We start from the raw sequence: 22,962 nt of genomic DNA, 5'->3' as shown, positions 1-22,962 counted from the left end.
ATGCCAGTGTAAGACCAGTTTATTCTGAAGAATTCTCTACAAGATCCCCCACCACTACTACCAGGAAACAAAGATTATTTATAATAAAAATTAGTAAATTTTAACATGACTGTATTATAAATACAAATATTTATTATTATTATATTATTAAAATATAATTATAGATTAGTATATTATTTTTAAAAATTTCAGTGCTCCAGGGTAGCTGAAAAAAGTACATCTATACAACTACGTCAAAGTTTCAAAAGTTCAATTAAATATATTATTCATTTCATTGTGCATTTTGTGTACCAAGTATACACATATGCATTATATATACTAAGCACAGCTACAATACTAGGACTGTGAAGGACTAAAATTCCTAACTTTGAGGACAGCAATTTATCAAAAACTGGAAAACAATTAACAAAATCAAAAGATTATATAAAAAACCCCATATTCTTTTAGATGAGAAAACAGCTCCAAAAGAAAATATAATTTAAACAAAATGCAAAATAATACCCTATACTGAAAAAAACTGCAGAATAAAGATTTTTAAGTACTATCACTATTGGCATAGAAAAAATAATATAGGGCTAGGTATGTAGATTCAAAACTTTTTAATAAGTAAAAAACCACAGCCTCAAATCCAGAAACAAAAGACATCCTGGACTGCAAGACATTACTAATATGCCTATTATTTCATTAAAGCCTGAAGATAGCTGAGACAACATAACTCTCAACCTCTGACCAAAGATAGGTATTTCCTAGTAATAGTAATTGAATTTGTAATTTCTAGCCTTGTTTGAGAATCAGAGAACTATAACTAACTCAAAGTAAAATAAAACATCTTTAAACCAATATTTAAGATCTCCTTTCTGCTACAAATACCTTAACTCTGACAGGACAATCAATGACAAACTCTCAAATATATATGTATACTGTATCTTCCCTTTACCTTTCTAGTGGTTTGGTTTTGTTTTGTTTTCCTGAATATCACCATGGCATTCAATAGTTAAATCAGGAACTACAGCAAAATTCATTTTATCTCCTCAATGTGTTGACCCATAGACCTTTTAAAATGAAAACAGCATACAAATATTGTCCTCTTTCAGTTAAGAAAGATGAGAAGTACAAACACTTATACAACTAGAATAACTTCCTAGTCTCACTACTTTCAAAATATAGAAAATATTTAAATTATTCAAAATAAGAAAAAAATTGAGTAATATTTCACCCTCAGACATAACAATCCTGTTGGAATATACTATTTTATCTGTATAAAAAAGTGCTGGGTTTTCTCATTTGTCAGCAGACCAGATGTTACCATGTTTATTGAAAAACAATTCCAAAAGCAACTCCAGGTATTTTTCCATGAAAAAGATAAGAAACAGAAGAGAAATACTGGTATTCTCTGAGATAATTTTAAATTTAATGCAGAGAAGGTGCTTATATTAAATGTAAGTCATATGAGGAAAAAATCTGAAAGTGTTTTCTACATGCCTCTTCTACATCTATCTTTCCATAGATCTCCTTACCAAATAAGAACACCAAAAGACTGTCCATGAAGAAAATAAACAAAAATCCACTACAAAAAACCCACACCAAACTTCCATGCTTTTGTCCAGGAGCTGTCATACTGATTTGTATCTAGTCAGAAAAGCAACAAACCAGGGATTAAGCGCTTTATTCGCATGGGGTTTTTTTCCCCAGGATGTTGACATTCAATATCCTCCCTGTGTCGTAGGGAAGTTTCTGACCAGTTTTACAAAATATACCAAAATCACATCATCTAGATAATCTCCCACCCCCATTTACAGGCTATGTGCAACCCTGCCACATTAATTTTCAATGGAGTCAGTATACAAGTTCCACTAAACTTAATTAGATAATATTTCAGTTTTATCTGGATTACAGAAGAAAGCAATAAATTGTTCCTAACACTGGACAATTCTTCCACAGTGGATGCTCTACTATGGACAACTGATCTAACTAAGAGGAAATCTCAACAATCTGGTGCTGAAAGCTTCAGTCAACTACTGATCCCTTTACATAATGACTTTTTATTTTGAGCATACTGATAGCATTTAGGGCCCACCCCATTTACTTGGCTTTCCAAATCACATCTATCTGCAGAAGACACAAACAGTGGAAATAATGAACTAAATTTTTTTCTCAATTCATACCAAAAATTACTACATTTAAAGTTTAATTTTGACCTTATGCTAGTTTAAATATTTATTTCCCCTATATTGTATAACAGATTCAGTTGACAAAAAATATTTTAAAGAATAAATAAGGTTATAAATTAAGATTCTGTATCGCATGAACTGTGAGGTAAAAAAAAAATATTTCTCTGAACATATCTACCAATAGTTCTTCCTCAACACTTGAAACAACTGTAAGCTCAAAAAGATGTAGTCTTAAAGTAGAGAGAGTGAGAAAAAGAGGGATAAAACCAGAATGATAAAGGAAAACGTTATCATCACACCAGTGGTGTTCAGTCAGATATCTGGAAAAGAAAAATAATAACATCAAAATCATCAGCTTACTAGATAGCTTTCTGAAAACCTGATAATACCTGATAACAACTGCCAAGTTCTCTTCCATTGGCTGTGAATGACACCATTCCAGTAGCCAGGTCAACAAAGCATCCAATTTCTATATCAACATTACTGCGACCTGATCTCTGGGAATTAGCAATTACATCTCCTCCCCAAACCATGTAGCAGTTGCTGCGCTTCACACTGAAAGAACAGCAAGAACAAAGCATAGGTCACACTGAACTTCAGGATCTGGTGAAGATGTACTTTTCAGTGAAATAATAGTTAGAGATCCTCAAAGGTGCTTGTTATGCTATTAGTTTTTTTACTCATTAACAAATCTTTTTTTCATAATGTATGCATCAGACTACATTTTTCTTCCTATTTTAAAATTATGAAAAAATTTCACAGGCCTGTGTGTGCATGTAAGATACAGTAAAACAAACAAGTTTTGCACAGTGAGCAAATACAGATGTTAAATGAAAGAAACATCCCAAAACATTCTTTCAAATGCAACATTAATGATAAATATATTCACTCTAAGAAGTCTACATACAAAACACATAAATGAGCACAGAAAGCCCATACTCCATATCCAACTTTCTCATTAGTTTAAATTAATGTTTAAAATATCAACAAACTTGCAAATAATTAACTTTTGAACAACAGTATTAAAATACAAATGTAATAAATGATAAATAAATCCATACCTTTCATGAACCCTTCCTCTCTCATCTCCTAAAGTAACTGTCACTGTACAATTTTTATTTATGTCAAAATTCTCACTGTAGAAATGATAGTCTGGTGTTACCCAGCCAACCCAGACAGAAGATGGGTCTTGGCCAGCAAATATCCTTAGTGAGTAAAAATACTGAAAAGAGGAATAGAGCATATTAGTAATATAAATCAAAATTATTTTATCAAGGAATACTAAAATAGTGATTTTTAAAAACTCCTCCTATATATCAAACTTTAATAGTAATTCACATTCTCTTAAATAAATTTAAAATGCTCTTAAATTAAAAAAGTAGACAATGGTTTAAGATAGCAAGGTTTATCCTTCAAGCTGTGCAACTCTGGACATTATTATTTATAAACATTGTTATATCATAGCAAATTCTTAAAATGGCTACTCTCAACAGATCAGTTTCTAATGAACATTCTGCCACAACTAAATCTACGTCAAAATCTACGTCAAAGCATTTGAAGAACTAAGTATCTCAATATATTTACTTACAGTAGTAGAAGGAGCAGCAATTTCTTGGCTGTGCTTTCTGCAGATAAAAAAAATGAGTAAATAAGTTTAAAAAAAGGTAGTAAAAAGCTACTCATTATTAGATTAAGTATACTTGCAAGCTAATTAATGTTTGCTGAGTATGTAGTATGCATTAGCAAAGATTGCACAGGATACAAATATACAAGAAAAATGATTGCAGTTAAGGTGCAGAGTGCGAGGAAAGGAAGATTTAGAGCAGTATAGACAGAGGTAACTCTGAAAGGTGCTGGACTCAGTAATACCTGGTATCTTTAAAAACCTGTCCCACAATCTTTTCATGAATTAGGCACTTCTCCAACAACAATGAGCTACTGAACAATAATGTTGATGAGCATTAATCCAGTGCGATAAAAGACTGAGCTGGTTTTCCAGCCTAGTAGAAGAGCTTTGCAAATCCCAGTAATTTTGAAAGAATGGCAGCTGCTTAGAAATGAATAATTATAAACCTTGTGAAACACCTCTTTAGATATGGTTCTCTCTCATCTGGATATAGCATTCTGCAACAAAGGTGCATTATAAATCAATAAAACCTTCAATAATAAAAAAAAATCTCGGTAACATGCCTCCTATGCTAATCTGTGTTTAAAAACAACTATGAAATTTTGAGTGTATAATAATAAAGAATAATAGAACATAATACATTTACATTGAAAGCAAGAGATAGGATAACTAAAGCCAAGCCTGACCTTTTTTGGAAAACATCAGATGAGGTATTTTCCACACCCATGTTGAATGATGAGTGGAACTCAATGGGCATACTCAAACGACAATATATCATGTCTGAATTGCTGTTCTGTGTGCCAAATGTTTTGTGAGTAACTTTTAACCGAGGTGGACTTTCAATGGGTTCCATCAATTCTCCATATCTAAAAACAACAGAAATATTTTAAAATAGTACTATCAAAAAAAATGCTGAAAACTTTCATTAAACAACTAGAGAATGAGAAAACTGAGAGGGCCAACTTAAATTTTTCAAAAATAATTATCTTCAAAACTATGCAACTTTGTTCTCTGACATTGAACCTAACCTGAAAATCAAAGGAAGCACCAGAGTCTGTATATTCTGACTGCAGTATTTTCAAGTTGTTCTATACAACATAAAAAAAAAAGGTATCTATCTTATTAAATTAATTGACTTTGAGTACACAAGTTATTGAAAAACTGCTTCATGAAAATCAGTAATTTTCCACCACAATGAGCAAAAATACCAATTAAAATTGTTCAGATGGACATTATGAACTGTCATAGTAGTCTGATACCACTTTCCCTCCTGCTGAAAAAGTATGTTTTTAAATTCAGTGATAGAAACATTTCAAAAAATTTTAGAGACAGGAATAGTGTTGAAATGATCCTGATACTCTGAAAAAGATGCTGAGATAATTTAGTTGGAATTCAGTGAAAAGTATTTTACTTAAGAAGGCAATGTTCAGAGACAATTATTAAGGAATAATTGCCTATGCCTAAATTAAAGTCAATGGCCTAGATAGTTTATAATTAAAAAACTCATCAGGAATTCAAACTTACAATTTTGGAATATATCAATAACGAATATTTTATAGAAAATATATGAATTATTATTCTGCTTCAGAGTACATTAGTTAGGGAGTTGTGGAATTCCTGTCACTGCTGCATCATAACAATGAAAAAAACCACTCAGCAACACCACAGGTACACTTAAATGTCCTCAGAGTTCAGTTGAACAATTTTTACACATTTATGAAGTATGTATAATAGAGAAGGTTTAAAAAGTGAAAGCGCATATAAGATAGAATATAAAAAAACACATCTGATGTTTCTGGTAACTAACCACAAAATAAATTAGTAATACATATAATAAAAAAGAGAGAGATAGCCATAGGAATCTATACTGCCATAAATGAAGCTGAAGATAGACAAGATCATGTGGAATTATCCAAGAGTGACTTAATAGGTTTATATGACAAACTATCCGATGACAGTGAGTATTAGTAAGGGTTTAATGTCTCAGCTTGCTAAACAAACAGTTGTTAAACAGGTGTCTCCCTAATATGTAATGTTACCTTAATGTGAGGATGATTTTTTGGCACATTGACAAATGTTGGTAAGCGTTTACTAAACCACATAGCAACATCTCGGTTCATGTTGACAGCAAAAGGTTCAAAACCTTCTTGAAGGCCACACATTGTATAATACTTGAATGTACTGGCATCCATTCCAAGGTTCATGCGACCAATCTGAGATAGGCCCAGTGCACAAACTGGAACAAAACCTAAAGAAACAAAAATCAAAAAAAACCCCAACAGTAATTTAGTTAAAAACACAAACATTTTTATTTTGGGTCCATCTAATGTGGACTAAACTTTAGCTCCTACAAGTAATGGACATGAAATGACAATATTAGCAAGGATTTAAAGCCACTTTAAACACTAATTTCTAGGTTCAGTATAATTGCTATCAAAACTTCTGAGGACTTAGACACTATCCCATTTATTTAAATATTAAACCAATTTAAACAGTTGTTCTTAGTAGATTTGTGTGAAAAATAAACAAAAAATATGAAGTCAAGAGGTAGTTTTGTGGACAATCATATTTGAAAACATTTACTAAAGTAATTTATTCATTTATTAAAATAATTTGTTTATCTTCCTCATTTTTAGACTAATACAATGGTTTTATACAATGAGTTGGACTCTGGAAGCCAACCTTGGCTAGATCAAAGTTATTAACAAATATTAGGTATGCTCTCTGAGAGCACTGAATTTTCAAAAGGACTTTGAGAAGAGGTTCAGTAATCTCAGTACATTGTTGCCAGTTTTCACTCCTCCATCTTCACTATGGACACATACTTCTTTAATGCTAGTACTTTTTGTGACTCAACTCTTTGATCTCCATATAACTTTACAGCAGCCAGTAGACAAGGAAGAAAGACTTCTGAACTATTTCTCAAGAAATAGAACTTGGATACAACAGCTCATCCCCCAAAGGAGAAATTTTCTCTACTAAACTTTAACTTAAACCTTCAGAATAGCTTTGTTTAGGCAGACCCTCATTGCCTACTGTTATGAAAACTATCAATGGTAACATCAAAAAGGGATAGTGAGCAACTGCAAAGTCTTCTGGCCATTACTAACAGGTATGAAGCTACTAGTGGTTGGAGAAGCTATGCTTATAAAGAAAATGTCCACTAAAACATAAAGCAGAACAGTTTGAAAATATTTCCAGCCTCCTTTACTACAGTCATATAGATACTACTTTTAGAAAAAACAAAGACCAAAAACAGAAGAGGAAAAAAGAGGAAAAGGAAAAATTCAGATAAGCTAGGAGTAGGATGGAGGAAAAAAAAATACAAATCACTCAACCACATTCTGACTGCTGAAGTCCCATTAATGTAGTCAAAGCAAAAAAAGAAAATCAATTTGTGCCACATAAGCACTATCAAAATAAATATTATGAAGTTAATGTGTAGCACAGTCTGAAGGCTCACACTGGTGAAATATCATTTCTCAGCTCACTGAATCATTACGACAGACTATTTTTTTTGGTTGTTGTTTTGTTTTGTCTTCTCATAACCATATGAATAAAAAAGGGAAATTACCATTTCCTATTTCAAAGTCAGCAAATGCAAGTTCTGACCCTTTACTGGTTATTAACAACTCTCCATTCAGAGTAAAGATAATTGATTTGTCATCCAAGTTTATCATACAACCAACCACATCTCCTGGTTGCCAGCTTCGTCCAAAGAATCCACTGCCTTGATGCCAACGCTGGCCCTAAATGGAAAAACAAGTGAATAACCACAGTGCTAAAACTGGAAATTAAATACAAAATAAGTAAAGAAAAACAAACATTTCATTTTCAAGGATTTCAAAGTAATTTGCAAACTGACTATGGCTTTTGTCTTAGAGATAACAAAGAGCAACTAAGCCCTAACTTTAGCAATTTAGAATCTGGATAACTACTGTTCAATGAATTCTACTTCTCAGATGCAGTGTAATTATTATCCTTCTGATCCTTTAGGAGTCAAGCTTGGGAAGAAAGAACGTGCAGAAAGCAGAAAAGACAGAAAAGGGAAAACAGAACTGTGGTTCCCTCTTCCAGTCACTGAAGAACCTTTGTTTGATTTTTTTAAAATACCACATGGAAGTAAATGCCATATTTTGTTTATGTTTATGTCAGACTTCTTTAATTACTTGGGTAGATCCTAGAAAGATATAAGCCAACACATCTTTATTAGCATAATTTCAATTAACAGAACAAAAATGAAGATACTATCCTGCATGAAACAGGGCTCAGAGATACATTTCTATGAATCAAAAAAATTTCAGTACTTGATCTGGACTACACAGGGGAAACCTATACTGTAGTTCTCTGTCTAGCCTGTTCGTAGATCAAAAGAAGTAAAGGTGTACTGACTTTGCTTCCTTCAAATACAAATGCTTGGTCATCAGCTCCCAGCTCTATGTCAGGTCGACAGCCTGGCCTGGCCCAGCCAACCCGCATATCTCCACCTGTCACAGCTTCAAATTCAAAGTACCACTTTCCAGACTTCACTGCATAAGATTTTTCTACTCTGAAAAATCGTATCTTGTCGATGCTGACTTTTTCCACTGTTTGGTCAGCTGTAAAAATAAATAGAGAAGAAAACCCCATTTTTAATAATAAAATTAAACTATAAATGTCACTGTTTAGCTTTTCATCTGTCCCTAGTATTTTCTATCTCATCTACCATTGCATGTTTAAGAAACTTCACAGCAAATGTTACAAAAAGAATAACAGTAGTCAGCATGCAACAGCTAGCACATTCTAGTTCTATACAGGATGAGTGATCATCTGCTATGTAGAATCAGCATATTTCAAAGTATCACTCAATGTAGAGCCCCAAACACAAAACTAAGTAGAGGAAACAGAAGTATAAGATTGCTACATGCAAAACAATCCAATGCAATAATGTACTATTATAATACAAAAAATTATTTTCTCAAGTCAATGCATTTAGAACGCTTTTTTTTTTTTATCACAGATTAAGTTTTGTTTCATTTTGGATTTTTTGTCAAAAATTACAGTGGTATAGCAAATATGCAGAACAACTTCTAAACAAATTTTTGCTCCTAATTTCAATTTAAAAAAATTATTAAACTTGGTGAGCTACTTTGAAGACTGCTTAAAAAACTGAAGTAGTCAAACCTAATCTGCATACCATGTAAAAAAATTTTTTTTTAATGAAACCTATATTATTTTCTTTCTTTCCTTCTTTCCAAATGAAAACCAGTATGCCTACTCATACTCCAGATTTTCTCCAATCTAAAAAATCATAGCAATTAAATTATTATATCATTAACTACAACCAATTAAAATACTCCCAACAAAGACCTAAGTAATATAAAAGTAATTTTAAAAGTACGTTTGCACCTTTCATGAAAATTCACTGCAAAAATACACTACTATTAATTAATATCTCCTGTTTTCCCTATATTTCAGTTTTATGTTTTTTCAAAGCACTGAGGGGGAAAAAAAGGCCATGATTCTTTTTGAAAGTACATACCTATCTCTTGGTCAGGTGGTTCAATACTATAACCATAGCCTGCAAATGTTCTAACAGCTTCACGGAGGCTGTCTCTGTTGGATTTCTTAGTGCGTTCATCTAATAATGCATATGGCACTAGCCGAGGATTACGTTTGTTCTTAAGATCCTGAAAGGAGTTATACAAGAGAACAAGAGGAAAACTCTGTTTAAATAACACAAAGACTTTTTGATAATAAGACAGAGTGTGCTCTGAAATCATGTTAAGATCACAGAAGAGAAAGAGCATTGATGAAGAAGAGTTCTATGAACACAGGCTCAATTCTTAATAAGGCTAAAAATCTAAAGACAAGAATGAAAGAGAAAGATGGAAATATATTTTCATACAACCTGCAGCTGCAATTATACAGGTCTGACAATCAACTCAGACTTTCATGGGCAAGGTTCCTTTTCCTGCTTCCCACCCCCTCTAATTTTTCCAGAGATTACACAAAATTCAGTGTTTAACCTCTTAACACTCTTCCCAACTGATGTTCTAGATTACCAAATCTCACATTCTTTACTTATTCCAAATTCATCTAAAGAAGTTCGTACCTGCTGAATGCCATAGGTCCATCCTTGCTTTATTCTGTCTTTTGCCCAGACATTATGTGCATTTTCTGCTAGTTTGTCAACCAGAAATTCTTGAGAAGGTAACAATTTCACTTCAGAAAGATCAAGAGGGGCAGGTTTATATCCATTTGACATCATGTAACTGTAAGTCAACAAGGCAAAAGAGAGATATCCCAGTTAAGGTATTTAAATAATTTTTATGATATTCATGGGGTGAGGCTCACTTTCTCTCTCCATTTTTTTTATCTCCTATTCTCCCATTTCTTTGCAAAAATCCTGCATTACATTTGGTCATTGACTGGAATATAAATTGGATTCTAGCAGGCAGTCTCATTTTCCACCTACTCGCACACTAACTAATTAAATGTGACTCAGATCCATATATACATGCCTGAATGGTTGCTACAAAACAACAAAATTGTTGTTGAATGAGTAATTTTTATATATTTTTTTTAAATTTGTCTTACAAACCTTTCAAATAATTTCTATTTTAAAGATCTGAATGATGACTTCTTATGAAGTGATCTTTTATGCATTATTAAGTATGGTATTTTAATTCACTATTCTGTAGGGACTGCATTACCATTTTTTCAATGGAAGAAATCATTTTAACTATTGTTCGTCCCACATTTTCATTGAATAATTAATTTTGTAGTTTTTTAGCCCTAGCTAGTACATTCTCCAAGCCTTCCATGTTGTATAAAGACTACCTTCCTTTTTAGACATGTGCAGAGCCTCTCTTGCTCAAATCAGATAATTTCCATTTGTTAGGACAATTCATATGGGCAGTAAGTATTTCAACAAGACAATAGTATTAAACCAGTATTATGATAAACTGCCTGAAGATTTTTTTTCTTTTTTCTTAATTAACGCCATCAGCTGGATCAAGATTACCATTTCCCATATCACAGAACTACGTATTTTAGTGCTCTCTTTGAAAACCTAACTTTGTTTCTCATAGATAAAGCTGTTTCAGGAAAAAAATACATCTTGTGGATTGATAAACTGATGTGACATGGCAAGTATCCAAATTCTTCTTCCCGTCTTTGAGTTTTGTTGCAGAACAGGGCTTTAATCTGCCTTAGGAGGACTACAGAGTCCCCACAGTCAACACTAAAATACAGATGTAATCCTCGATTAATATGTTGCTTTTAACTTTGAAGTATCTATTTTAAGATCATGTAACACAATTGCCTGTGGTTTAAGTGTGTGACTGTTTCTGTCTCTGAATAACTTCATGAGGTGATGTAACACAGCAGTATTCACAGACAGCCATCCTCACAGGTAGGGTAACAGCCTAACCATGTGATCTGTAAGACCATAATAACTATGGGGCTCATATTAAGCATTTTTAAATTACCTTAAAATATTTTATATTTATAATAACATATTATAATATATAAAAATTATCAGAAGGTACATACTTTTTAGGAAGTTTGACTTTTTTAAGATCTTCCTCAGCTGCTGGATGAGCATGAACAATGTGACATCCAAGGGCCAAAAGAGTTCTGCCAACACAAAAAAGCAGCATTAATGAAACCTGACATTACAGTACTCACCCATGGTGTAAATGTTTTTTATTTGACTATAAATACACAGAAGAAATTTGTATTTAAAAACAGGGAAGTAATTCAAAACAATGAGATTTCAAGACCCAAATATTTTAACTTATCAGAAATAATAAGTAAGCCCTTCAAAGTCTAAAAAAGTCCAAATCTATGGCTTGAGAGTTACACACTTTATTAAAACCAACAGGATTTAGTGGTTTTTCTTCCCTTGTATCTCTGTAGAGACAATTTTTTCTAAATCACTCTGAAGGGGTTCCTGGGACTTCTAGCAAACTTAGCAGAACACACTTTAAATTAGATGTTCTAATGTTTTTTATATCTTAAAACAATATGATGTATTTGAATAAAAACAAAAAACTCCCCCACATATTCTTAATATTTAAATCTCACTTGAGTGTTTCAGTTGACATTTGTAGATTATAATTCTTCTCTGTCTCAGGTAGTTTGGAGAATTCCACAAGACAAGGATGATGCCTTTTATTATCATCTCGTATCTGCAACAAGTAACAGAAAATAGTACTTTCCTGATATCAGAATCAAGAATTACAGTAAAAAACCAGTTAATTCTTTGTAATAATGAAGACACTATAAGCAATATCATTTATCTTTTATCAATGACAGTTACTCATCACTATATAAATGTACTTTCCCATGATTCATTTATAATGCACACTGTAAGTACTCAACCATAATTAAATAACAAAAGCAAGTTTTGAGGAATTTGAGAGTTTAAAAAAGTCATCAGAAAATTAATATCACTCTCTCCTTCCACCTTACATGTTCACCTATTGCTGGTAATGTATAGACAGCCATTCAACTTCCAAAATCAGGTTTTCTGGTAGGATACTTAACCTAATACAGATGACTGTACCCAGGGAGGTCATTCAAAACATACCTTGCCATATGTCCAGCCCAGTTCTATTTTATTCATTCCCCACAGTTCATGGATGTTTTCAGCTAGCTTGTCCCTGATCTTTTCAAGATGAAAAGGAAGAGCAATCTAACAAAAGAGAATAACAATTTCAGGAATAAGAAAAGGTTCATTACCACGCCTTATATATCCAAGATCATCTAATTTGGTTAGTACACCACAACACATAAATGAAGAATTGCTAAGAAAGGAGGAAGCTACCTCAGTTTTTATAGTGTGAATTTAAATTTTGTACAGATATATTTTATGGTCCCATTATTGCAAATTTCACATACCTGACTGGTGTCTATTGGACAAGGAATAAAAGAAGCTTGCGAGAGGAATTGTGTTGTACCCAACAAATCCCTCACTCCTTCAAAATCTCTTTTATATTCTTTCACTGGTTCCAGTTTCATCTTCTCTTTTGGAAGCAATGCTTCATAACAGGGAGCATAGCCAGCAGGAGGCAGAAATTTAAACTCTCCATGACGTCCACCCAACAAAAAACGAACTCTGTGCAATTTCCAATGAATAAATTAGACTCTCAAATAGTCAGTATATACTAGCATTATAAATAAATCATTTAGAGACTTAAACATTTATTTGATTACCATCTACAAAAATGCAGGTGCACTTCATGTTTTCATAAACACCAAAGACTTACAAAGGATTGATATGAGCAGATACTATAAGTAACACCATCACCTACCCACTCTTTTTTGAAAATTTGTTTTGTCTAAAGCAAAACTAATCATTTAATGCTGTAGCATATCTAAATGTTTCTCACTTAAAATCAAACAGTTGTAAGTTGGGAAATTTTTAATGGATCTAAAGGACTTGGAAACACAAATCTAGTTTAAATTGGACTGTTCCTCTAAAAATACTACCAGGACTATTGGTATATAACTTAAAAGTTCTAAAGTAACTTCTCAGTGCACTCATGCAGGCATTTGGTTCATGAGAGAAATAAAAACCCAAACAAAACATTAAATCATAATACATAAATCAAACAAAAAACATTATACCAAATATTGCAACTGGGATGAACTTCAGAAGCATAACTAAGACTCCTAATAAACCCCTAAAGCGTTCGGCTTCGCCTCAAAGATACATTTTTCACATAAATTTAAGGAAAAACAACAGAGACAAAATCTACTCATGCTTCATACTTTGGTCCTCAAGTAGGGACACTCTAGAGATAAACAAGCAGAGAAAAGTTTAAAAAACACCCTACACCTGTTACCTCTAGGAAATAGCCCCTACAATTTGTTGTGATGGGGTGACAAGAAGCCCACAGAAATGCTAGAACTGTTGGATCAACATATTTCACTGACGTTTTTAAAAAGAGGAGAACAATTAGGACACAAATGTTTTCTCAAACAGGATGCACATAAGCACAAGTCATAAATACCTGAAAGGGTTTAATGTTCACAAGAAATAGAATCCTATTGAATAATTCTATTAAGCATAAACTTTCTAATTTAATTTTAAAAATACATTATTTAAGATATTTGAATAATCCCAAGGCAGCTAAATATTTGAGATGACAAGTCTGAGTTTAGATGTCTCTTTATGGAAAGTTCCCACACATATCACAACACTTTAAAAATAAAGGAGGTCAATTTTATTTTAGGACCTAGAAATCTAACTTCCTAAACAGACAAAAGTCAAAGAAAGAACTGAAATTAAAAACCTCTCATTCAATTCTTCCCTTGCGAACCACAGACCACTAAATAGCTCAGAAACAGAGACTGATAAGTTCACAGATAGCAGAGAAGAACTAGATAAACCAGAGCAGAAGTAAAAACATAAGAGTTTGTGCCCAGAACACTCTCCTCCATTCATGAAGTCAGGATGCCCAAGTAATAACATTTCCTCTCATACTGACATAGAGACAGAAAATATATATCAGCCACTAAAAACTACAAAAGAAAATGCTCTCACAAAATATACAAACATCACATAAGAATGTAGAAAAATAATTACACCAGCTTAGGTAGATTTCTTACAGAAAAAAAATAATGAACATTTTCAAAAGCTTTGTACCAATGCAGCTACATAGTAGGGTCACTTCCACGGATTAAATGACAATTGATTTACTAAGCCTTTCCCAGCCCTTATTTGTTCTGTTTGATTCTACATTTTCTGAATTCACTAAAGGTAACTGGTTTCAGTAAGTTCAAAACTCAGTATTTTAGAAGCAGAACAGGTAAGGCATGGGCAATACTAGTAACAAGATTTCAAAGCTGCTTCTCATCAGTTCTTTGTGTTTCCTACTCTGAATATAGTATCAGTTTTCATGATGATTTAGGCCTTTTAATCCCTGCTGAGAAAGCCAGTGAGAATTTTAATTAGTGCCAAATCTGGTGCTGTGTTTCTAACGTGCTTTTTTTGCACTGATAATTGGAATGAGACAAAATTAATTTCCCCTAGGTCACCGATAATCATACAATAATAATTTTCAGACACTGTGACTTACTCAAATTGCTTACAGGCTCACACTTCACTTTTAAGTGAAATCATCACTGAATAAATCAGTTCTTTCCTGATTTTCTCCCAGCTGCTAGTTGAAATAACAAAAACAGAATAAAACAGAAGAAATCATAAATGAATTTGGACAAGACAGCAAAGAAAACAAAATTAAGTTGTACTTACTTTACACCTGCTGATAAGCTTACAACAGGGAAGAAAAACCCTTCTGTACTGAAGTTCTCAAACATTCCCTGTACAGGCTGTCCATTAATGCGGAATGAAATGCTGGGTACACCTAAATCCAAACAGCAGCTAACCACATCATCAGATGCTAATAAATGCTGATTGACAGATGCTACAGCTCTGGGTACTCGACCTAGGATAAAAGTATTCAGTAATCAGAAGCTTCAAGTGGGTTCTTACAGGTTTGACCCTTAATTTCTTTCTTGTTTTTAGAAACAGTGAGTTAACATTCTTAAAACTGGTATATGGCAGAAAACTGCATAAACTGAGCAATTAACTTGAAACCCCTGACACTGTTCACATGACAGAACATGCTGAGCTGACATCATGCAAGTCCACACTGGTGCAAGAGTAATGAGCCACAATAAATTATACCCTCTTTATAAAACTAAGATTTACAGACCCATTTTTCTGTAGTTTTTGTGAAATACCAGATTCACATGTACGTGAATATTCTGTGGTAAGACACCAGAACAGGTTGTCCAGAGGAGTTCTGGATGCCCCATCTCTGGGAGTGTTCAAGACCAGGTTGGATGGGGCTCTGAGCAACCTGGTTTAGTGGGTGGCATCCCTGCCCATGGCAGAGGGTTGGACCAGATGATCTTTAAGGCTGCTTCTAACCCAATCTATTCCATGGTTCTAAAATTCTGCTTGAGCTGTGATTATGACTGATATCCAGGTTTAAACAATCAAGAGGCAGAATAGTACACTGAATTATTAAAAAATGGATCAAGAATTTGATGGGCCAGCTTTTCTTTACCAATTACAGCCATTCACTAAAGAGAGGGAGCTTAACTTTTGCTACCTGGAAAGTTTAGACTTCACAGACATGCACAAGACTCAGCACTTATAACAGCAGTTACTAGAGATAACACATCTGAAGTAATCTAACATTTAGATATAACTACAGTTTTTCAATCCAATTAATGTCTTTTCAGATTTCCTTTCAAAACAATTCCCTTGAAAACATTATATTTTACCTATAAAGCAAGTCTAATTAAGCAGTTAAGCAGTATTCCAAATTATTGTGTTTGGAACTTCTTAAGAACAAGTTGAATCAACTGTCCAGGGCAGTTTAAGTACCTCGAATTTTCTCTTACTGCAGGAGATTTAAAAGACTTTCCAGTACTGTAATTCTGAGGTTTAATTAGAGTTTAATTTTGTATTAATGATTTCTAGTGGTTGTATGTGACAGATGCCTCCCAGTCTTCTCCCAGAAAACATAACTTCTGACATTGGATAATTGTTCAGAAGTGCTGAAATAAAATATTGAATTATGTGTGCACAAACACATTTTATATACAAAATCCTATGCTAGAACAATGCTAATATAATTGGTAAATTAAGCATCCTCAATTAGGAAATGGTAGAATTAAGGTCATAAAATTAACTTCAGTGAATTAAAGTGTGATGTACTTAAAATACACCTTTTAATTGCAAGACCCCACAATATTTTTTTCTGAGCAATTAAAGAATACCTACATGTATATTGCATTTAAAGGCACTGAGAAATATGGGGAAATTAATGATTTTGACTACATGCCTTGAAAATTGCTCATTAAATCATGACCCACAAACTGAACAAGCTAAAAAATAACCATCATTTACTGTGTATGCACAAAAGATGTGGAAGAAAAAATAACACGATACTTCAAAATTAAACACTGTACACACAAAGACTAAAATAACAAAGTTGGTAATAGTGTAGCAACTCTTACTTTTAATTGAAAGAAATGTGTTTTTATGAAGCTATCTATCAAATTTTTATTCAATTTGTTAAATTAAATCTATCAACAAGTGTAAGGATAACTGTCATTTTACTTCAACTGTAGATATAAAGAAAATAATAATGCAAATGTAGATCCATATAGAATTAATTTATCTGAGATCAATACTTCCATTGATTTTGAACAGATAAAATTAAGTCAGTATTGATCTAGATCTGGAAAATACCATTCCTTGATCAAAATCATGAAAATAGAAGCTATGAGCTAAAAAGCCTAATTGGTATAATTCAATATTGGCTAACATTTCTGTCAGGAAGTCTGATCTGAACTTCTAAATAACCCAGAGTTCTGAATGTAGCTCACTATAAAATAACATGTTATATAAACAAAGGTACTGAAGGGAAAGGTAGGTAACTGCTATATGAAAGATTAGTGGTAGTTCACAAAGTACTTACCAGACCACAGATGAAGGCCATCAAAACCATAGGAGTACAGGTCATCACCAACACCATTGCCTCCCCATCCTTCTCCACCTCCAGGATAGGGGGCATAGCCTGAAGTAGAGGCCCATCCAACTCGTAAATGAGTGGGTTCTGCCGTCAAGAATGGATCAACCTGATCAATTATTAACTCAAAGTACCACTTCTTGTATTGTGCAGAGCCCTCAGCAACACCCAAAAATATGTTTGGCCTTATGCTAAGAAAGAAAATGCAAACCAGTTAGTGTAAACATAAAATACAACATATTAATTGTATTGCTGTATAATTGTCAAATTCACTTACAAATACAATAAGTGTGTAGATATCGACATTTTCCTTACAATACTTTAAAAAGTGACCCACTTTACATAATGTTATAAAGCTGCTGTAGAATTATCTTCTAAGGTAGAGTTCAATGCTTTAAAAAACTTAGTCAAATGAGAAATAACAAGATCATTTCCTAAAATCAAAGCGAGGTTGCCAGGAAATCATATCCCTCTTAAAACACACAAGTACTTCATAGAACGTTTACATGCTCCATGATCTGTTTCGACTCATAAACAAGCAGCTTTCATGTTTCATTTTCAAAATAGATCTTACTATTAATTAGCAATTTCTATTTGAGCATTTTCCATTACAAAATGCCATATTGTTAGTAAAAATGTTGTTTGTTTTTTTCAGAAGTTAATATATAATAAATAAATGCTTCCAAAAGTGTGTGTCATGATATTGAAATCTATGGGTCATTTCTTAGGTTACAGTATTTCCTTCAATTAATTATTGAAGATATGGAAGTTGTATTTTTTCTATATAACAATAAAACATGTCACTATACCTTGTCACATCATTAATCAAACGTGTTTGCAAAAGTAAGTCTCTTCTAGGTAGTAAATTGTCACAAATCAAATTTTGATTGGCACGAACTGCAACTCCATTGCAGACACAGAGAGAGCAAAGCACATCGAGAACCTTAAAAGAAAAATCAGAAAAAAGTAGGGTAAAGGCAGCTAGCTGCATATACTACTATTCAGCTGACAGCTTAATTTACATTCAGAATAGACCTAAAGGAAGGAATATAATGCACTTTATTTTATCATTGTGGTTTTCTAAACACTTTTCACATATATGGAGCAAGTGTAGTCTGTATTACTGACAGAGGATATCAAACATTTGTGGAACAGAAATTCTGAACACAGGATTTAAACAATGCCCCAAAAACCTTCCTTTGAGATACAGTATTCTCATTTTGATTAGAAAAAACAAAGCTAGAACAGTTAAATGTCTACTCTTTACATTTTTTTATTAAATCTCTCTTAAATTTCGAAATATAAAAGGGAATTATTTGATAACTTTCCTGCAGCCCAAAAAGATTTCAGTGCAAAATTAGTGAACGATTCTCAACAGCAATTTTCTGACTGCTTATGAATCTCTTCTGAAAAGAATATTTTCTATATGAAAAATAACTCATTTATTTTTAAAACTAAAAACACTTGAAAGAATTCATCATAAAGCAAAACAGAATTTCAGAAAGATCTGAAAATTGAAGTTTCTTTTTGCTTTGTTTTAGTCTGAAAATTGAGGACGGACATAATTTTTTGCAGGAGAGAACACCAGAGAGAACACAGTGTTGTTTAATGCTGAGGGACAAAACTGCACACTTCTGCAAAATAACAGAGAAGCTTAAAGATGTACTTGAGCTCTGACAAAGAATTTTCCAGCAATGAGCCCAAATGTTCTAAACTGCTACAGATCACCTAAAAGACAAAGACGCATCTTCACACTGTTGATTACCATTTTGAAAACTATTGTACTACACCAAGAGCAGTAGAACATAACATTCATTTTAGCTACTGCTGTCATCTGCCCAGTGAATTTAGCACAAACACACCATCAACAGCAGTTTAAGCTAATATATTGCGGACATATCCCAGCTCATGCATTTTCCTTCCTACCATCTCTGCTACTGGGCAGAAACCTCTAGCGGAAGGATAGAGGTAGTAATTTAAAGAACTACATAAACTCTGACTGGTGCTCAGCTAGAAAGCAATCTAGTAACATTAATGATTACCAGTTACTCAGAATTTACATGTAAACTGTTTAAATAATCTCTGTGTTTGCTGCCTGTAGTTCTGAAACAAGGATTTTCATTTTAAAAAATCCTTCAAATCAATAATTCCCAACAATTTTACTTATTAATATTACTGTTTCTTATTCATTAAATCTCAACAGAATATCTAATCTAGCAGGAGAACAAGATATATTGTTTGTGGAGTAACAAATAAATTCATTACTTCCCATCACTTCCCATTACTTACTGAGGTGTAGTCAAATACATTACAAACAGAAGGGCACAAATCCTTTACCCAGTATATCTCTTCTCCTGTGCACATATTTTCTTTTTCTGCTCTAAATTCTCACCATAATGCCTCCATTTAGATGTTTCTGCTGAAAGGTTCTTTGTAGGTGACTGGAATAGCACAGTAATCTTTCTAAGAGCTAAAAATAGTAAACTAAACTTACTTTCAATTTCAATTTTTTTCTTATGCCTACTTTTATCAGTTTATGCTCCTTGACCATGCTTAAAAATACTTTTCTCCTTCACTCTAGTTGGTTAGGTTCTCTGTATTACTGATTTAAAAGAGAAGGCAATTTCAGCTCACTAAAACTTTCTCTGCTCTTCCTCGAGGCTATCACTTTCAAATAAAATTTTAATTGAGGAAGGAAACTCACATCAGAAAACCACATATAAACCTATATCTTCGTCTGTGTTGTGATGTCATCCTGATCGCAGCCAGAAACTCTGTTCACCTTCTTCTATCATAATAAATTGCATATTGTTGTCTAAATTAATTTCATCCAGTATTTCTTCTGGAAACTCAGGGGTTTGTTCTTTCTTCTGAACACCTGTGTTTTCAGATATTTGGATTATTTTTCTGATTTCTCATTTTATTTCTTTTTCTGCTACTATTCTTATTACTCAAATTACGAATTACTTTGCAGGACATAGGTCTCTCTTTCTGTAGATCAAAGGTAGTCCACTGCTCCTGCAGAGCCCTCTGTAACAAAGCAAGCTAGTCTGCCCACTTTCTTACAGCCATGAGAATGCTTCATTTTCTCAGCAAATCCAATGTTCTGACCGGTTACCAATATTTCTTAACTGTCTGCTTGTCAGACATATTCACTGTATTTGAAAATTTCTGAAAAGCAATAGTATGTTACACATTCTTTTAATCTCAAGAAAGCAACTTTGCAGATGTACTTTGAGGTTATTTTATTCCTTTAAGGGTACTAGAATCACATATTTTCATGTAGAAATTTCTCTTCCCCCTCCCTCCCCGCCAAAATTGTAAGATTATCAGCCCATTCTTAGTTTTTCCAACCGTACCTTGTAATTTCTCCCGTGTTTATCCAACAATGAAATAATGGATTTGATGTGTTCCTCAGATATTAAATTTAAAGCTTCCGGGCTTTCAATCAAGATGCAGTGCAATACTTCCAAAATGCCTATATAAAGGCCACAGAAACAATGCTGTAATTAAATCACCTGCATAATTGAACACAATCTAAAAGCTCAGTGAATGCGTATCTTACAAGACACTACCTTTTCTCCATCTTAAAAAGAGGATGAAAACACTTTCAAGGATTATTAATATGAATATTACACATTAGGAATAAACACATAATAAAGCTGTTACTTCCTGTGTTCTTTTGAAAATAGCCAGTTTTAAAACCAGTTGAGAAAACTGCAAGCTTAGCTCCTTCTTTTCAGTGAGACATAGAGGTTTTAATAGGGAGCACTGTAGAGTATATCAATATTTTGTTGAATACTTCACAGTGAAAAAACCCCTCTTGTCTATATCTTCATGGGTTTTGTATGGATGTCCACAGACTGGTGTTATTTAATGGTACAGTAGTGTTGATGCTGTCTGACCCAATCCATTAATTCACCCAAATCATGTTCAAAATTCATTGGATGTGGCATTGTGCATACCAAACATATGGCACCAAAAAATGCCACAAAAATGTCTCTAAGTAAATTCCTTTTTAAATTTAAAAAAACAAGTAAACAAAAAAACCCAACAAGCCAACCAAAAAAACCCAACAGCATATTTATTTTCTAATTCAGGGGAAACTGTTCTGACAATAATGTAAGACAGACGTTAACTTATAGTTAGTTTACATTGTAAAAGTGAGTCTCACCTGAGGAAGATTCTAATCTATCCAATTTACTGATTAACCAATCAAGGTTACTGGAAAATTGAGCGCAATTGTTTCTGTTGCCACGAATGAGAGCAGCTGGGAAAAACATAAGGTATAGTTTTATAACAGGAGATTTCCACTTGAAGTCATCAGTGTTTATCATATGCATTTTAACACATTTTTTAGAGTAAGTTCATGAAATAATGAACAAACAGGTTATGTTTGCTATGTTTAATACTGTAACATGTGTTACAGTATTAAAGAATTAAGGTTTTCATTATTTTGAACATCAATGACTGACATAACTTCTAGAGAGTACATAGTTTTTGAAGCTGAGTGGGATCTACCAGATAAACAGGAATTGCAGCAAAAATATGTTTAGTTTATGCTCTATTTTGTTGTTAAATTTAAATAGAAGTCATCCACCACTCTTGCTTAATGCAAATGTCAAGCACTGTCTTGACCACAGGGCAGAAATATTTATTTTTCTATTTCTTCCTACCAAGAGTGGGAAGATCATACATAGAAGTTTAAGATGAGTTTAAGAATACAATGCAGATCGTATTCACTGTTGTTCAGTTCTACCTTCTGATTACAACATATTATAGAATGTATAGCTTTTAGCATTTCAGTAGTGCAGTAGTGCAGAATGCTAAATTCAATTATTTGACTGCACTTTGAAGGTTCATCAGAACAATCAAGTCTTTTAAGCAACACTGGTTTTTTCTTCTAGAAGTTATTATTGATCATAGGGCAAAACAAAAAAGCAACTTCTGTATACAATTGTCAAGGATTTTTATTATATAGCATTAATATTTATTACACCAGAAGAAGTGTGTTCAAAATGTACCTGTAGATGAAAATCAAGACAAAATCTGAAAAAGGCCTACATAGCACTAAAAAATTTTTTTCATCCTACTTTTCTTTAAACTCATAAGACTGAAGTAAAATACAGGCAATCGTAACTTTCTACTTTCTAAAGCAATGAGACAACTTCATCTGAAGCACCTGCATGTCTGTTCTACGTGAATATGCTTCAAAGCACTTCTCCTGGTTTCTTTTATTCTTGTCCTGACTCTCAACTTGCTTATTTTACTATGGTTCAGGACTAACTTTCTTTGTAATGAAATTAGAATGTATGTAAACTCCATCAGAAGACAAGAGTCTCCTTTATGAGGAGTAACACAAATCAGTATCAAACTAGAAATTTAAAGAAATATACATATAAATATTTTTCCTGCTCTATAATTTTGGTTCTTCTACAGCACAGAAGTAGTCTGCTGTAGAAACCATGCAAACCATTGAAAAAAATATTTCCACTTCTGTTTTATATAATTATTTAAATTAACCTTTAAATCTAAGCCTCAAGTAACAAACATTGAGGTCAGCAAACCTGACTATTACTTTTAGATTTCCTTCACCTTCGCATACAAAGACTGTTTTCTAGTTTCC

At 33.0% G+C, this 22,962-nt stretch overlaps 1 protein-coding gene across 1 annotated transcript in view; it reads right to left on the bottom strand.

Moving 5' to 3' along the window:
* Nucleotides 1–22,962, bottom strand: part of RYR3 (ryanodine receptor 3) — a 216,287-nt gene that overhangs the window by 113,583 nt on the left and 79,742 nt on the right. The window contains 19 exon segments of the mRNA XM_050336554.1: nt 2,561–2,726; nt 3,233–3,393; nt 3,760–3,796; nt 4,485–4,642; nt 4,644–4,664; nt 5,838–6,046; nt 7,373–7,547; nt 8,191–8,396; nt 9,320–9,467; nt 9,893–10,052; nt 11,335–11,418; nt 11,869–11,972; nt 12,374–12,478; nt 12,685–12,901; nt 15,044–15,236; nt 17,286–17,527; nt 18,146–18,279; nt 20,696–20,814; nt 21,511–21,606. Of these exon segments, the coding sequence (XP_050192511.1) occupies nt 2,561–2,726; nt 3,233–3,393; nt 3,760–3,796; nt 4,485–4,642; nt 4,644–4,664; nt 5,838–6,046; nt 7,373–7,547; nt 8,191–8,396; nt 9,320–9,467; nt 9,893–10,052; nt 11,335–11,418; nt 11,869–11,972; nt 12,374–12,478; nt 12,685–12,901; nt 15,044–15,236; nt 17,286–17,527; nt 18,146–18,279; nt 20,696–20,814; nt 21,511–21,606 (2,735 nt within the window).

This window comes from Myiozetetes cayanensis, unplaced genomic scaffold (genome assembly GCF_022539395.1).
Source record: "Myiozetetes cayanensis isolate MyiCay16 unplaced genomic scaffold, myiCay2020 scf6-25, whole genome shotgun sequence".
Lineage (NCBI taxonomy): Eukaryota > Metazoa > Chordata > Aves > Passeriformes > Tyrannidae > Myiozetetes > Myiozetetes cayanensis.
The sequence above is the reverse complement of the archived record's forward strand: the minus strand, read 5'-3'. Positions and strand labels throughout refer to the sequence as shown.